Source organism: Xiphophorus maculatus, chromosome 15 (assembly GCF_002775205.1).
Source record: "Xiphophorus maculatus strain JP 163 A chromosome 15, X_maculatus-5.0-male, whole genome shotgun sequence".
Lineage (NCBI taxonomy): Eukaryota > Metazoa > Chordata > Actinopteri > Cyprinodontiformes > Poeciliidae > Xiphophorus > Xiphophorus maculatus.
In genome coordinates this window covers 18,450,287-18,467,976 of record NC_036457.1, presented here as the reverse complement: position 1 = coordinate 18,467,976, position 17,690 = coordinate 18,450,287, and the positions used below count along the sequence as shown (strand labels likewise).

General features: G+C 41.2%; 1 protein-coding gene across 16 annotated transcripts in view; it reads right to left on the bottom strand.

The window, feature by feature from the left end:
* The window catches only part of LOC102225484 (neurexin-3b), a 391,379-nt gene that overhangs the window by 215,759 nt on the left and 157,930 nt on the right, over positions 1–17,690 (bottom strand). For 10 of the 16 annotated variants that reach the window (XR_002754044.1, XM_023348134.1, XM_023348145.1 and 7 more), the window contains 6 exons: positions 16,718–16,830; positions 16,353–16,621; positions 15,670–15,860; positions 15,404–15,577; positions 14,136–14,162; positions 10,786–10,905 (listed from right to left, as the gene is read on the bottom strand). Coding sequence is in view for 14 of the 16 variants with exons in the window: in XM_023348134.1 (XP_023203902.1) it covers positions 10,786–10,905; positions 14,136–14,162; positions 15,404–15,577; positions 15,670–15,860; positions 16,353–16,621; positions 16,718–16,830 (894 nt within the window). In the remaining 2 variants the exon portion in view is untranslated. The remainder of the gene's footprint in view (positions 1–10,785; positions 10,906–14,135; positions 14,163–15,403; positions 15,578–15,669; positions 15,861–16,352; positions 16,622–16,717; positions 16,831–17,690) is intronic. The other 6 variants (XR_002754045.1, XM_023348138.1, XM_023348144.1 and 3 more) reach the window with 1 other exon arrangement.

The window sequence follows — 17,690 nt, the reverse complement described above, 5'->3', positions numbered from 1 at the left end:
CAACTATTTCAGACACCTGAAATATGAAGCGTTACGTGCTGCCGTACGTCTGTCTTTTAATTGAACAAGAAAGGCATTTAGGATTCTTTCACAAGTAGCCATCTGCCTCTAGCAGTCCAGCAGATAAAAGAAAAACCAAACAAGTTTTAGTCTGTTGTTTACAATCTGTAGAAGTGTCTGGATTGTGTCTTGGTCAGTATTGTAGCCGAAGGTCTGCTTACACTCACCAGTACAATCACAAGTAAAAACGCTTATTGCCTGAAGCAGCTGGATGAGTTTCCACTTTGTTAGAAGTATCAATACAGCAGATGAACTAAAACAGAACTTATTGCAAAACTCTCACAATAAGAGCCTCAAGCTGAAATTTACCACCTACTGAACTTCAAATGACAAATCTTGATGCTGCCAGCATTCTTTATGCTTGGACAAAGTCAATGCTGGATGCATTGTGTATAGATTGAAGACTGAATAATCATTCAACATCATTCAACAAAGGCAACATGTCAAATGTGCTACAATATAGAATATATATTATGTAATACAAATACTACTAAAAATGATCATATTTTTGCTGTCGCCTTCACTCTTACTACAGCAACTTCAGTTTGTTGAAATACTTTTTGCATTTAAACAGAAACAGAAACATTGATAGCCATGAGTTTGCACACAATAAACACAATGAAAACATTCATAACATTACATCACAAGCAGCTATTTGTACACAAGAGGATGCGTGTTAAATAACGGCTCAAGGCCAAAACGGAGCCCGCACACATTGAAAAATGAATATGTGAGAGAAGGAAGAGAAATTAAAGAAAAATCCTAGCAAATGAGGATGAGCAGCCATTAAAACAGGGCTGAAAGGTGTTGGTGATTATAAGCAACTTCAATAAGTGTATTCCTTGTTAAAAATTTATTTTCTTCCACTTTAACCTCCCCGCTCAATTTTTTTTAAATGAAACTATGAGAGATGTGTTTGCCAATGATCTCATTGATAAAATAAATTTAAAAAAGACAAATACATAAAACCTGTGTGCCAGAAACCCGCGTGCTACTGTTTCACAACAAAAACCCTGAAGTTCAGGCGAGGTGTCAGAGGTATTGATTGGGTGATTTGTATGTGTTGCTGGGGCTCCTGAAATGTGTCTGAGAACACGCGTTGATGGATGTGTCTGTGGCCAGGCGCCGAGCCTTCGAGAGGGGCCGATGTGGGTGCTGGGAACGTTCAGACAGCCTCAAGGTTACCCGCCTGGCACCAAAACAGATGGATGCCCCTCATCGTAACTGTCTGTAATGTGTGCAGCTCAATCATCCCCTTCCCTCCCGCTCTACCTCTCTCTCTTGTTGGCCCGTGGAGGCAGCCTGCAGAGTGTCGGAGCAGGAGTGTGTAAGCAGAGACAGCGGTCGAACGTATGATTTTATTTATCACACTGGGAAGGCTTCCACATATTTTCTTGGCTGGAATGTCTATAGTGCGAGGTGTTAAGTTGTGTGTGTGCTTTTTTTTTATGTGATTGGAGGAGAACAGTAGCTGCGTTTCCATCTATCAGATAATTGCACAGTTTGGATGGAAACACGGCGATTTATTTTTGCAAAACCGCATCACACGAGTCACGTGATCAGCAACAGGATGTTGAAGCTGGCGCAAAGCATGAAGGAGAAGATGACAGCAAGTGGTTGGAGGATTGTTTTTGACTGACTTATTGTGTTAAACTTATTCATGTGTGATTTTCAGTAAGTTTCTTATTTACTGGAAACACCGCAACTGCAAAATTGTGTTGTTTTTTTTGGCATTAGCAGAATAAAACTTTGTGAACAGCTCATAAAAGTCAAAGAGGGCCAGGATTTTCCTAGGGAGCGCAACTTTACACATACTATGAAAAACTCTGCGTATATACACATTTTTTTGTAGAGCAAATGTAAAATATTTGAAAGAAAATGCAACATTTGAAGCTGAAGTACCTAGAAACAATGCTATTGGCTGGCGTTTAAAACCAGCCAATTCAGCAACACCTTTATTTCACTTGGCGCTGATTGGCTGTAGCCCCAAGAGTGGTGATAAGGACATCCACAGATATTAGCTTCTGTGATAATGCCACAGTGATTTTTAATATAGGGCACATTTAATGCACCTTAAAGTATATTTTGTGTTAGTATTAGATTTCAGCTACTTGTAGGTGGTTGTGGTCCAACAAAAATCGATAGAGCATTAATGTGACACTGGTGTCAATGATGCATGAATGAACTAAATTTGTAACATTAACCCACTTAGTTTTAAGATCTATAGAGCCAGGATCATAAAACCGTGGACCAAAAAATAAAAAAGTTACATTGTGCTTGATGCTCAGCTAGGCCAAATTTGAAATACTTAATCTGAGGTTGTTATGGCATGTTAGCAAACCTTTCCTGTTCTGTGGCTACCCGATAGCCATCATATACATTACTGTAGAAGGCTGCATAATGTGCTCCTGTGCGAGTCGATCTTGCTTTGAACCAGTCGCACTCCGTGTCTCACAATCACAGTCGAGCGCGTTTGGTTTCACTATGTACTGCTGATACAGCAACAGAAAAACAGCGAAGGTCACTGTGAGCTGTGCAAAGAATGCATAAATGTGAGAGAAACGGAGAGGAAGCTCGGGAACCTTTTGATGGTTCACAAGGAACTTCTGTCAGACACCTTAATCAGTTCAGGCTTATGAGTAAGAGAAAGAGAAGTCAGCAAGGAGAAAGTGAAGAAAACACTGCACAGAGTTATCATTTCGAGCAGCAACTTTCACATCAGATTTAGATCTCTTTGATTCAATGTTGGTCCTGCAGGAAGTCTAATGGCTTAGGAATATGTGGTCCATAATAAATCTAAATGATCCAAAGACAAACCGCTACATCTCCTCTATCTTCTAAACCCTTCTTTTTTCTTTTTACATTCCCTTTATTTTGACTGGGGAACTTCACACTACAGCGCTGCGTACATCCAATTAGACCGAGGCTTTGAGTGCCATGGTGACACATCGATTGACACAAGCAACGCCCCATCTCATCACCGGGACACGGCGCAGTGCTGGACAAGCATCATTAACCTCGCCGGCACACCTCCGCGTCCTTGCCCCAAACAAACTGGAAATGCAGGTCTCGTTTTTTTTTTTTTTTAACGCGGATAAAATATTCGAGACATCACAGAAACAAGAAGATGAAAGATGAAGGCAGAAAAGAAGTACCTGCATTTGTATGTAGCTCCACTGGGTGGACGCCACATCAGGCGGCAAAATGATCTGGAGTGACTACGGAGCAGGCATGCTAAAATTCCAGATCCACTGTGCACCCCTGCATTGGGTAAGGTGTGTTTATCTGAAATTTGTTGAACAGGTAGAGCACTGGGTTTATTAATAATAAATAGGCAAAATAGAAATGATACAGAGATAAATGAGTAGAAACTGAAGGTTGCCAAAGGGCGGCGACAGAGTCCCAGGAATGGAGGCATAAATATGACAAATAACAAAAAACAAAAAGCTTTTCTACAGAGGCTCAAACGCCATTGAGTCCATGAAGAAGAAAAATATCCATTCGTCCTCAAAGGGGCATTTGAGAGTTTTGATATCTTACAGAAGGATCATGGTCTCAAAAAGATGATTTATTTTTAGCTACCTCCAAATAAGACAATATTTTAATAGAAGTCTTAAAGGCCAATTTAGGTTGGAGAAGGTGTTTCTATCATTAACTAAGTCCAGATCAGGCAGGAAAATTATCTCAAACTTATTTAATGCCATGTAGTTATCTAAACAAGAGAATACAGAATACGTAACAGCAGAAATGGTGAAAAGGAAATGATGACATGAGAGAGCTGGGAGGAAATATGCCAACCACAGCGGATCTCGAACAGGTCAAACACATGGCGGAAAAATATTGCAGGATTTTTTTTTGTGTGTTACACCAATTCAGAAACGACATCAAGGTAACAGGGACGATTGTTGGAGACTTTGTGGGTCAAAGGAAGCCAAACGCTTTGATCATTTTTGGGATTGCCAGAAAATATGACAATCCCAAAAAATATGGGATTGCCATACGAACATTTGAGATAGTATGTTTGTGGTAATAGATCCACTAACATATTAAAAAAATATTTTATGTAAATGTCATCCAAATGTGAAACTTTGTATTTGGACAATTTCATGTTTGAAACACAGACCAACGAGGACAAAAATTCTGTCACAAGGAAGAGATTAAAAGCAGAACCACCTGATCTTGATGAATGGATTGAAGTTTATCACATGTTATGGAAAAGGTTGAAAAAAGAACATTTTATAGGGCCTGGACCAAATGGAGGGAATATGCAGAACCAACTAGATCTCATTTCATTTGACTGTACTTCGTTTTTATTGTCTGAGTTGATGCGCTCCACGGTTTTGTTCTATTCTGTAAAAATTTTTATTGTTCACAGTAAAATAAAGTAGTGGTCCATAAAGGAAAATTCCAGGAAGGCAGTATGGACAAAATCACTTGGACGTTCTACTTCCATCCTTTTCTATGACCTTGAATGGCTAAAGCTGTAATCAAGACACACACCTGCGTCTACAAATATTTGACTATTCCCTCGAGCTTGCCCTGAGGATACATCATCCTCTATGTAACATCATCAGCCTTAAAGACTTCAATCTCAACAGATGTTGGGAGTTTTCCCATTTTGCATACATTGACTGATTATTCACATACCAAGAAAAAAGAATCCTAACCAAACATTTGGGGACATCCCCTCCTATACAACTTCTCAAATAACTTGTCATGGTTTACATAATCAAAGGCCTTTGAGGCATCAATAAAACGTGTGTGTTGTGTCTGTTGTGTAGATCTAAAGTTTCTTTCAAAGCAAAAATTATTTCATGTTTACATCTAAAACCAAACTGGTTGTCAGAGGTCAGCAAGAAACTTTCCAATTTGTTCAAAACAGCCCTTCTCAAGTGCTTTAGAGAAGTGTTGGCCAAAGCTATTGGCCTGTAATCATCTTAATTTGACCAGATTTATCTTCCACAGTTGGAACTAAAACGACAATAATGTGGCCAGCGGAGGGGACAGGTTTCTTGCTCGTATATTTTAAATACTCAGCCGTCATCTGACCCACATGCCTTGTTGTTTGACACAAGCAAAACAATTTCATCATTGGCCAGAGTTTTCATTTCAGAGACAATAAACTTCAAAAGCTCATCCTCAAATATTATTTCGCCATCTGTCGTTTTGTGACCACAGATCTCAGATTTTATTCGTGGGCATCCTGCCGCGCCCGACGCCATTGTCCTTTCCAGAGAGTCTCCACCACCTAGAGACTCACATTCTGCTGAGAGGCTAACAACAGTCAAATTGCTTTCAGCTATAAAGACGGCGGGGGAAGAGCTGTACGGTAACAATAATTGAGAATATCATGTGGTTTTAAGTGGAGATTTGATGGCTAGTGATGGGGAGACGGTGCACATAATGCGCACTGCTCAATACATCCTAAGAAGTATTGTACCAAAGAGAGCATGACTGTTTCCAAGTGTGCTTTTGGGATAAGCTGTGCCCTGAGGACACATGATCCTCAATGGAACACTTTTGGCCCATTTTTGATCTACCTGTGGTATCTATAGGGAAGTGCTCTACTTATAAGTGTTCTCTTGGAAAAGGTTACTTAAGGGCCACTGTTATGTATTTTCCAGGCATGTAGAGCCACTTTATGGCACAATTAAGAAACTATGTTACCTTCAGATGATATCAAATACAACTTAAAATAAATTTGACATTGTAACTTTGTAAATCAAATTGGGCCTCTGATCTTTTAATGAACTCCTGCTCTTTCTGACACTCCACCTTCAGGAAGTCATGACAACATGGCTCCTCTATTAACCCTTTAGCAACCAGCTTTGCACTCATTAGTAGCTCATATAATTACCTTGGCAAATATGAAGCTGCACCAGATGTTGGCTAATTGCTGTTGGCTAGTCTGAAGGAGCTCAATAGAGGAGGTGGAAGCTTCTGTAACGCAGAAGCTTGTTAGATTGGAAACCTCCAACTCAGAGGAGGAGCTTCACCCTTTAAGGTGGAGCTAGGTCCACCCAGGTATTTTGCGCAACTGAGTGGTTGCCATGGGAAATAAAAGGATTTCTCAAACATGCATGAAAGAATCAGGGCAACACCCCGGGTATGTTTTTAATGAGGGAATAATATTACAACACAATATAAAGTTCAAAAAAGTCCGTTTTACATAACACTGCCCCTTTCAGATTCTCCAAGAAACTGAAGACAACCATTGTTTATTTTCCTCTCAAAACCTTGACCTTGTAATTGCATCTGCTGCTTGAGAAGGCAGTTGGTTTTTTTGGTAAAACTATCATCTAAAAAAAAAAGCCAACATCTGTGTCCATCTGACAACAAGCCAGATTCATAGATGCCCAGGGTTGCTCTCCAGCCAAGCTAGCCTCGGCTCAACACCTGGCCGGCCAGTTCCAGCTACTTAATCCCTTTTTACAGAGACAGCAGGGTAAATTATTCAACCTCTTCAATAAAAATTCCTTCAATAGTCATAAGCTCTCCTCTCCATTTCCACAAAGGGAGGAGTGTGTACGTGTTTGGATGGGTGAGTATACAGTTTGTTTATCCTCAGAAATTCTCACTCAACCCTGACGTCATGCCAAACCGACTGCTGCTGCTGCCTGTGTGTTTGTATCCTCCTGGTTCAATGGCGTGAAGCAGCCACTTCGATATAAAAAAACAACAAACAAAAAAAATGGGGGGCTTGGATATCAGTGGAATTATCTTGGATTGTCTGCTCTGAACAACACAGTCTGACCATTTCTGTTTCTCCCTTTTCTAGTTCTTTCTTCTTTTTTTGCTGCATAACAAGAGATGAGTACCATGGATATTTCCCCCCTTGCTCCCTAACAGTGAAAGGAGCAATGCTGCCACTGCTGTGTTGTCATTTATGTAAGCAGTTAGCCAGATATGGTTACAGCCCTCTGAGCACGCCTTGGAAAATAAATCACGGCCATTGGGTTAAGCAGGAGCAGAGGGTTGCTGCTGGAATCGTGCTGACAGAGAAATTCATTCACTTCCAAAAAATCTATCTGTGCAATTACTGATGTCAGCATCAAACCAAGAGAGAGTAGGGTTCTGTCTCCCGCCGCCTGCCCCTTCCCCTCCCTACCCCCGCGTCTTCGTTCTGTTTACCACACACATGACTCAGTGACCTTTGCGGAGATAATTCCGTTACGTAAGCCGGGTAATTGTTGTAGCTTCGGAGCATCCAAGTGGCCCAAAGCTTTGATGGCCTTGCAGTCAAAAACGAAAACTCGGTGGCATTAATGAAACCTGTCATAAAGAAGAGGAGGGGAAAAGGAGGCAGAAACGAGCACGACACTGTGCCAGAACCAAAATGGGACAGAAATGGCACGTACCCTCCCCCTTGTTTCATTGTGGCAATGCCAAAAAATTGCCCCCTGTTTGCTGCAGAGATCCCAGCAAATACTCTTTGCGTTTCAGCGAGATGTGCGAGAACAAACCGGGGGTGATATGATTTTCTCCTGCTGAGGTGCTTTTTACATTCCCTGCTAGCTGCAAAGGCTCAACGGCTCAAACCAATCAAACTTGGAGCAACATAACTGGCAGAAGAGTTCACTTTCCCTTTAACTAAGTTCCTTTCGTTGTGGACAATGTCGGAGTCAGAGAGGGAGACAATTACTGATATTTGCTGCCAGCCATCAGAGGAAGAAAGGCCGAGAGATACAGAGGCAGAAGCTCCATTTCCACATTGTTAATTAGAAACTCTCCCTCAGCACTGTCCTCGCCGAATGAAAGAAGTCACACAGTCGCACTGTGCACACACACCTTTTCTTTCTTTTAATCAAGCCACTTCAACCAAGCAGTAAAACTGATGGCAATAAGGCCGACAGTGAAGTTTGCATCACTCAGGAAATTGCTTTTTTTTTTTTTTAAATGATCATCAAGTGTAGTTGTTGAAAAGGCAGTTGGTTTATATAGAGGGAATGGAGGGATGAGAAGGGGAGGGATGTAAAAAATGAGGGAGCAACAAGAGGCAAAAGCAGGAGAACAACTGGGAAGCTGATTTCATGCTTGGGGAATTGCATCTCATTTTCTCCCAGCATGGACGCACAGTGTGTGGTCTTGCTTGTGCCTCTATTGCCATCTGGTGGTGAAAGAAAAATATTGCAAGTACAGAACAGAGTCGGCTAAGGAGGTATGGTTGAATCCAGGGTAACTCAGCTCCGGCATACATGAGATTTATGTTAAATGCGAGCCATTTCTATACTATCCGTTTCTATGAACAAAAAAGTGGAAAGTAAGATGTACAGCTGCAATGTCACAAAGATGGAAAATAAACAAGTCTCAGCTTCTGCATTTCAAGAAGAGTTATGTTTGTTTGTGTAGATCTGAAATCAATGAAACCACTTTCAATGCCACCACTGACTGAACTGGTATGTGGATTAATGAAGGCTTCGCCAGTAATTAACATTCTGCTCCAAACACCATGCTAGAGCTACAGCCACTTACTCTGTCTGTGTGAAAGTCCAATAAAAACAACATCGGATAAAGAGGGTAAAGTGGCGGTAAATAGAAAGAGGGAGCAAGAGAAAGAGAAAAAAAATTATTTAAGCAATATAAAGTCGCACCCAGCAGCCGGCTCTGACACAAGAAAGGCCTGGATGATTAGCGGACGCCGGCGCTCGCAGATAGCAGCTCCGCTAACAGCCTCTACCACCTCATTAGTCGGGGCCCGGCAGCACCGTGCCCCCTCTATTAAACGCTAAATGAAAGACCGCCAAGCGTGATTACCGAGGGGGAGTCCCCAGTCGTCATGGGGATAAGAGATCTGAGCTCACCCACACACAAGCATGCATGCGCACGCGCCAACAGTCACACTTTTACATCTCCTGTGACAGACATTTAGTAGAAGATGCCTGAGCATCATCAAACACAGAATGTCACTCTGAAACGTGAACCTTAGAGGCTTGACACCTCAGGAAACAGAAATACAAGACATTTTCTTTTAAATATGAAAAAATATCGCAAATGAGACCAATAAGCGTAAGTGAGCAAGCCTTGGAGCGGGTTATGGAGATGAAAATGTGGCTCTTACCACTGAGGAGAGCTGAGCCCCACAAGGGATATTGGAGGGGGGAAAAAAGTCAAATGTACATTTGCTTGTTCTCTCAAAAGTTTTGTAGGATCCTGCAGGAGGAGGTGCATTGTGTAGAAGTAGAGCAGCTCCCACATATTAGTTGCCATTTGGGGTTTGATTTCCTATCAAGGGCCCTTTGTTGCATGTCTTCCCCCATTTTATCTCTGCCCACTTACTGTCTAATCTACCCGTCTTGGGCACAAGCGCCAGAAAAACCTGCATCTAGCTGCAGATACAGTTAGGTCTTGTGCTTCTGACAGAGAATCATCGAATAATATTTGCTGCCAATATTGACCGCAAATCGCAACTCTGCGGTCAAAGTTGCAATTTTTTTAAGCTTTATTGTTGCCATAATGTGGTTTTACATCAAATTTGAAATTGATGCACATAATCTTCCCTTTCATTCTCTTTTTCTCATCAAGTAATAATCCCTCCATACCTGATGAAACCCAGCATCATCATCCTGCTTCTGCCCTCTAGTCTAATGTCTCCATCCTGACTATTTGCTCTTTCTACTGTGACTATAAAGATTTCTTATAAATACGTGGAAAGAGTAGCAGTGACCACAACTTCTGTACAGAAATGAAAGAGGATTGTGTTTATTCCTGCCGATAACTAACTAGCAAGGGATGTAAAATAGGCAACAACAACATTAGTCTTCTTAACAAGCCTAATATGATAGAGTACAGTGGAACTGACTAAACATCATTTAGCTAATATCTACATTCAGCAGCATTACTCAACTTGCACGGCTTTTTTGGAAGAAAACTCAGTATAGTCTCTTTTGCCTTTTGACTCTGGCCAGTTGTTGAACATGACTCAGGCCAGTTCAGTTTGGCTCAGCAGCAGGTCTCCCCTTTGGTGCAACATAGCATGTATACACTCATGGTGCGTTTAAAGACAGCTCACAAAATCACAATAATGCATCTAAACAACCAATTAAAGTAATTGGTCAGATTTATGGAAAAATTGAGAGGATTAGCAAAAATCGCAAGTCCGTGCATGGCTGAATTTGCAACTTCCTGGAGGAATCTTGCAAACTTTTTGTGAGATTTCTCCAAATTAGTGTGCTTTAGTGCTCCAAAATATGATGGGATCATGAAAAAGTTACCAATCTTTCTCTGGACATTTCAAAAGTAAATTGGGATATATAAAAAAAAGCTTTTGGGAGATTTTTCCCGACCCTCTCAGTGTCTCTTGAAGGGTTCAATAGCAGACATCATAAACCCTCCTCAGCAGGTATTATATGCAGTAGGTCGCTGTGTGCAAGCCTGTGTGTTGCACTATGAATAACTTTATAAAATTACTAATTTGGTCTACTGCTGATTAATCCTCCTGCGGAAAAAAGAGATGGTGTCATGTGAACCCCACAAGTTTTTTACTTGTGCGCTTTCATGATTTTTTTTTTTTTGTTTGTTTTTTTTAATGTCTGGCTTCGGGAACTGACAGCCTATTGGGACACCTCCTCGGCTTCCCCATGGCCCGACCGTGACATCTACCGCGCTCCTCCTGAGAGTTGCGCTATGGCAGCGGTTGGGTTAATAAGTAAAGCATTAATCATCTTGCCGAAGGTATTCTCTGCAAAAGAAATTAAAAGCTAAACCGGGAGAGCGAGCAGTACTCACGGTCGTTGCAGTGGGTGCCTGTGTACGACGTCATGGAGCAGTCGCAGGTGAAGTTCTCCCACTGCTGGATGCACACACCCATGTTAGCGCATGAGTCATCCTGGCAGGTGGTACTCGGACCTAAAGAGGAGAGAGACAAAGAGAGAGAAAAATAACAGATACCACCGGTGTGCAGTCAGGCAATGGTGAAGGCAGCTATTGAGCCTAAAGAGAGAAGGACCCATGCAGAAGATATGCACTCCAGAGAGACAGATTACTACTCAGGAGGAGCAGACAGTGCCGCCACAGGAAGCCTGACCCGAGTACAGATCGGTTAACGGCTGTCTCAGGAATCCCGCCTCATGCCGGACGAAGCTGCAGTCGTGCTGGCACGTCAATGTAAAGGCGCCAGGTTCCTCCGCAGCATGCTCTTTAAGCAGAACGAGCTGAAGCGTATACTGTGATGTAATTATAGTGAATCCCGACTGAGAGCGTGCAAAAAGGGTTACACTGAAGAGTTTTTAAATTTATTTTATTTTCCTGTATTTAACCAGGTAAACCCCGTTGAGATCTAGATCTCATTTTCAAGAGGGACCTGGGCAAAAAAATTTGCAATACATAGCAACCTGGTTACAAGATAAAAAATAAAAAAAACTCAGGAGGCCCGTCTGCAGTTGCTGCTGCAGACGGGTCAGCCAGCTGATGTGATGACACTGTCAACGTCCTCCGGTTTCATTCTCTTTTTCTTTTAGAACAGCAAGTGAGCGAGAGACCCTTGCATGCAACGTTTTCAACATTCCAACATGGTTCGGGAAAGTTTTATCGGAGTAAAACTTCTAAACGCTGCATTCCCTCTGCGAACAAGCAAGACAGGTAAAAAAAAAAAAAAAGAAAAAAAAACAACCCAGGTAACAATAACCATATAAAAACCCCCCGCCAAAAACGGGGCGTTGGTTACATTTCTAAACATCAGTGTCAGAGTACAAGATGAACACTAGATCCGCTAGACAGACAAAGTCATGAGGAGAAAAGAAACAAATACGAAGCACTTAATAACACATGGCGCATATATGAAAGTATGCACCAGAGCCAGACGAGAATCGAGGAGGGTATTCAAAGTCAAACTGGATGTGTGTTTGCTATTCCTCACACCACACATAGCTCTCACTTTTGAATACTTCTATAGAGAGAGGGAATGCAGATAAGGACAAGTGCACTGCATAGATAACGAGATAAACAATCCGGCATTAAGAGTCTGCACAGACAAAGGAGAAGAAACCTTGACAGTAATCCTCTTTAATAACCAGATACAGTAGGAAACAAGCTCAAGTAAATAAAACAAACTACAGATAAATAAATGAATAAATAAATAAATAAATAAATAGACAAATGCAAGTAAACTTTGTTTAAGAGCAGTTGTCTTGTGCAAGACGACGTGAAGAGAAGAAGAGGACATTTTAAGTGGAAAAAATAAAAATAAACAGAGCAAGTTCGCCAGCTGAAAGTGCATTTACTGTGTAATGTACTGTAATGGTAGTCTACCAGGCATCCCGAGCGCTGTGCACATGTATGTACAGTGTTCATATCAAGGCAAATGGAATGTGTGCGTTCCAGTGTTGGAGCAGGAGACTCGCTCTCTTGGAAAAGGAAAAAAAAAGAAAGTATCCAAGTAGGAGATGTGACTGATTTTTAAAGTCAGAAGCTTGATGCTGCAGCGGCACAGTGACGGTTCTGATCTGCAGCCGCAGCCTCTGCAGCGTCACAACGTGGCTTTTGGCTGCGATTAACATGCATCTACAGTGCCAAAAGTATTCACACTCTTTGAGCTTTTTTGCATGTTTGTCACAATATAAATACATATTTTACATTCCTTATGGAACCTTTCACTGCTATTAAAGCTGGAAAATCGTTTGGCCTACGTCTCTAACGGCTCTGGATATGTTGAGTCATATTCTTCCCAAGTTTTCGTTTGTAAATTCACTCCCACCAGAAAAATCAAGTTTTAAATATTGTCATGGACTTGGACTAGGTCATTCTAACACACAAATAGGCGCTGAATTAAATCATCCCATCATAGCTGGGGCTGGATTTTTGTGGCACTCTTGCAGGAAGATGAACTTGGCCAGTCTGCAGCAGGTTTTACTCTAGATTTGGCCTGTGCGCATCTTCGTCCATCTTTCCTCTCCTAGCTTAAAAAGAGCACATCACAGCATGATGCAGCAGCTTTATGCATTTAGGTCAAAAGGTTTAAATTTAGCCTAAATGAACCACAGGCCAGTTTTCCATGTTTGCTGTCCCTCTACAGAGGCTTGTGGGAAACCTTGAAGGGATTTCATATGGTTTTCAATTGGAATCGGCTTCTTTTTGTCACTCTTCTATGAATGCTAGAACTGTGGAACACTTTAGTATTACTTGTCAACAAATTCTCCCACTTCGATGGAGATCACTAAATACATTCATTTAGATTGAACTCTTACTGTTGGGCATTTATCGTATCGATTATCATTTATCATTTATCTTGACAAATTTCTTACATTGCCACAATAATTACAATTTCCAATTGATGATTTTTAAAACGCGTAAATCTGTTCACATTGCCAGGATTGTTAGTTGCACTATTTTCTCTCCACTGGCATCAATGACTTTCAATGAATTTGAAAATGTTATTAAATGCAGTTATTGTTTGCAATAGAGATACAAATCGTACATCTTTAAACACAGGTGTTCTAAAGAAGGTGTGTTTATTTAAGAACTGTATTTGTGTTTGTGGGGCTATCACCATCTACAACATCCCTTTAATTAAATGAGTCGTGACATTTAATTTACATTTGGAATCCAAAAAGTGTTTTTTGGAATTTGAATCTGAAATATTAGTACAAGCTAACTCTTGTTTAAACTTTTTTCCTGACCTGTCTGCTGTGTCTTTTGGTCTTCATGATGTTTGTTCTGCTTACTAAAGCGACTTCTAAAGTGAATTGTTACGCAGGATTTTATTTGGAGTTATCAGAGTAAATGAGGCTGTATACATTTGCCAGCCACAGTTAAAAAGCTTGTATCTTTTTACTACTGTGCATATGTGTTACTTTGTTTCGCTTTATCATATAAAATCAGAATAAAATATATTAAGATGGTCGCAACATAACGTGTGTAAAAGTTCCAGGGCTCTAAATACTTTTTCAAGGCGCTGCAAAACTTTAATTTAGCAATCAGTTTTTTCCCCCCATGCTTATTTATATTTTTCCACACCAGAGAGCAAGTTCCCCCGCCGCAGCACCTGGAAGACATTATTGCCATGGTGACACCCACGATGCATTGCACACAGCAACCTTTCAGGCGAGCTGGCCTTCGAGAGGCGGAGTTGAACCCTCTACCTTGCAGGTCGGCTTTGGTGAAACCAACTTTGTTGGCGCAGAAAGAAAAAACAACAGAACAGAACAGAGCAGAGCAGGAAACAAGAGCAAAAGATTAGTGAGGCAGCGGCATCGTTAGTGGTCAGAAAACTTGTTTACGCTTGCCCCTCAGACAACATGGGAAACCTTGCAGAATGGGAGAGGAGCTTTACCGCTAGATGTGAAAATGTGTGTGCATCTCTGAATGTAAGCTCTTCTGACCTTATGAAAATCTTCTGCTGCCCTCTAGAGAAAATAGAAGGAACTACGGCCACCAAATACTCTGGTAGAAGATGCGGTTGTAGAAAGTTTACAAATATTTATTGGGAACATAAACGTCATATTGCATCCGAATCGTTTTCTTGCACGACATACAACAACTTTCATGAATTTTAAGATAAGAAATTTTAGTTTGAATTCAGGTTTAAAATTCTGCACATTAAAACAGTCCGAATTCTTAATATTTAGTAAAACATATCTTATGAAGATAAAGGAAACAACACATTTTATAGTCATAGGCAAGGTCCTGACAATATTCTGGTTGGATATTTGATCACAAATCATCCTTATCATAATGAACAAAAGGCTTAATTTTTGTCCTGATTGGTTATAAACTTCTTCCCAGTGGTGCACAACATTCCTCTATTAACCCTCTAACAATGTTTTACCAGCGTTTTACTGAGAACTAGCTCCTACAGTGAGCTTAGTAGATGCACAATTTCATCAGATGTTTGCTAATTACTGCTGGCTAGTCTGAAGGAGCTGAGTGGGGGAGTTGTTAAGGTGGAAGCTCGGGTTAGACTGCAGCTACAGAGACATTGACAGCTAACGTCGTCAAAAAGGCAGTTGCCATGGGAGATTAAATGATCCCTTAAACATCCATAACAGAATCAAGGCAACTTTTTGATTATGGAATGACATTATAACATGATGTAAAGCTCAAAGTCGATTCCATAATACTGCCCCTTTAAGCTTGAGCCTTGACAGTTTCTGGGTTGTTCTTGAACATCCTGACCAATTTTTCTTTCATCTGATTGTCAGATGGTTGCAGTCTGGATATCACTGGGTGTTTCAACAGGACAGTTATCCTAAACACATTTATGTGGTTAAAGCAGACTAACATTAAGCTTCCAAAACTACAACTACCTAATGTCGATTTAAAATGTATGACCTATATCTAAAACTTGAGTCTGGATGTTGTTGATGGCTATATCAAAAAAAGAAAACCACCAAATTTGTACAATTTGTACCTTCGCAGCCACGCTCTACATGCCCGCTGCGGAACAGGGCGTCGCTGATGAGGTCTGGCAGGCGCCCGTTGAGATCTACGGATGCCAAGCAACCCTGGAAGCCTTCTCGGGAAACCACCAGCTTAGGGAGGTTTTGATACATGTTGGGTCCCAAACCTCCGACAAACAGGTCACCTGACGGGACACAAAATGGAACCACGTGATTAACTTTTCATATTCTGGATGGTCGCCAAAAAGATAGGAGACACGGTTTCTCCATGTTGTACCTTTGAGGTCGAGGTTTTTGGCCCCGTTGACATTCTGCGTGACCGACTTGGTGTCTACTTTGAGAGTGTGCGTGTTGGAGGCATCGCGCGTGATGACCACGTTGTGCCACTGGTTGTCATTCAGCGGGTTGTCACTGTTTCCCTTCAGCAGGCTGGGCCCGTTCCCCAGGTCGAACACATAGTGGATGAACCTGGCAGGAGACAGGCGGCAGCAGATGGGTTGAAAATGAGTGGAAATGCAGCCAAGCTTTGAAAGGACTTCAGAAAGCCTGCAGAACTACTGATCAAGTAACTATAAGTCCTACAGGAGGAACAGCAGGTGTGGAAAGAGGAGGTCTGGTCAGATCAGACCAAAAATTCCCTTTGTGGCCTAAATGTAAAACGATATCAGAGGAAACTTAATGTTGCACATCACCCAGACCATACCATCCCCCTGCAAAAACATGCTTAGTAACAGTGAAGTGTATCACAGTTGATGAAAAGATGGATGGAAGTAAAGGACAATTCTGGAAGAACACCTGTTACAGTATCGCTCCCTCTCCATTAATTTTGTATGTAAGTTGCATGATGATCGCTTACCATCTTCTAGCCAGGCAACCAGCGACATTTGTGCATGTGAAATTTTGTGCTTGAACACGCCGACATGCACATGCGGGTTTATGATGCGACGCCATCCCACTCACCCTTTGACAAGCTCCACGGCGATAAAGTCGTTCCCATCTCCGCTGTTGAAGAGGATGAAGCCGTCGGGCGAGGTGGTTTTGAACTGGAAGAACAGGTGCATGGTGGTGTACGCCTGCAGGGTGGCCAAGCCCAGGTAGCTGCCTTTGGTCTTGAAAGTGACGGGATCGGCGACGATGAAGCGCATGCCGAAGCGAGCGTTGAGCTCGCAGAAATCGATGTCGCCGTTCTTGCACATGTCGATGTACTGCATACCGTTGAACTTTAGGCTCTGGGCAGAGGTCAGACCGAATTTTCAATACATTTTGAGGGTTCAAGTACAATGAGGAAAAAAAAAAACTTTTCGCAAATGTTTTACTCTTATTACCTGTAGGTGGCCAATAAAAGGGGAGGGTGTTGACGAAACGAAACGTTTCTCAGTCAAGATGCCCGTTTCCACGTTGCTGAATTCCAGGCGGGTGTGGTCACCTGCCATCTGACCTGAAGGGCGGCGAAAGAGAGAAACTGAGGAAGAGTCAACTGTGGGAGAAAAGGATGGCATACTGCTAGGAACCCTTTATCTGTTCGATCTATATCTGTAGATGAAGAATTCTGAACATTTTTTGTAAACTTTATGTGTAAAAAATTAAAAAAAACATAAAAAAGCAACCAATTAATTAGTAAGTAAGCTTCATCAAACTAAGTCAGCCATTTCTTTACTTTTCTTATAGTATTTTATCAACAAGATGCAGAAGAAAAGAAAAAATTAACCTTCAAATAAACATACAGCACTCTCCAGAGTTTTAAGGATATCTTGTAAAGACGTGTATAATAAAAATAAATAACTTGTAGTTTTTTAAAATTTATTTAAGAGTCCAAAATTTTTTTTAATTTAAACACCTGCAACTTTTACAAACCAGGGTGGATGAAGATCCCAGTTTGTTTTGCCAAAACGCACAGCAAGACAGATGTCAACTGGGATAAGAAAAAAAATCTTCAAGTTGCCTGTTAGATCTTGACATCACCTGGCTTTTGTTTAAACCTCAATGTCACTTTGCATCAGTGTTGCAGTGTTGAACAATTTAATTTATTACTACGTATTCTAAAGGTTTAAAATATTTTTATTTCCTTTTGCCATTTTCTAGTTTATTCTGATTTCACAGAATATATGTCTTTTTAAAAGTCCACTGACGAATGAAAGTAGATTATTCTGATTTGTTTTATTTGGTTTGATGGCACAACGAGAGGCACAAGAATCACAAAGGCCGGCTCATTGTTGGAAATGCCTTTGAAGGAGCAATTTGAACAAAATATGCAAATAAATGAGAGAAAAAAAGAAACTTACTGATCTTTTATCAGGG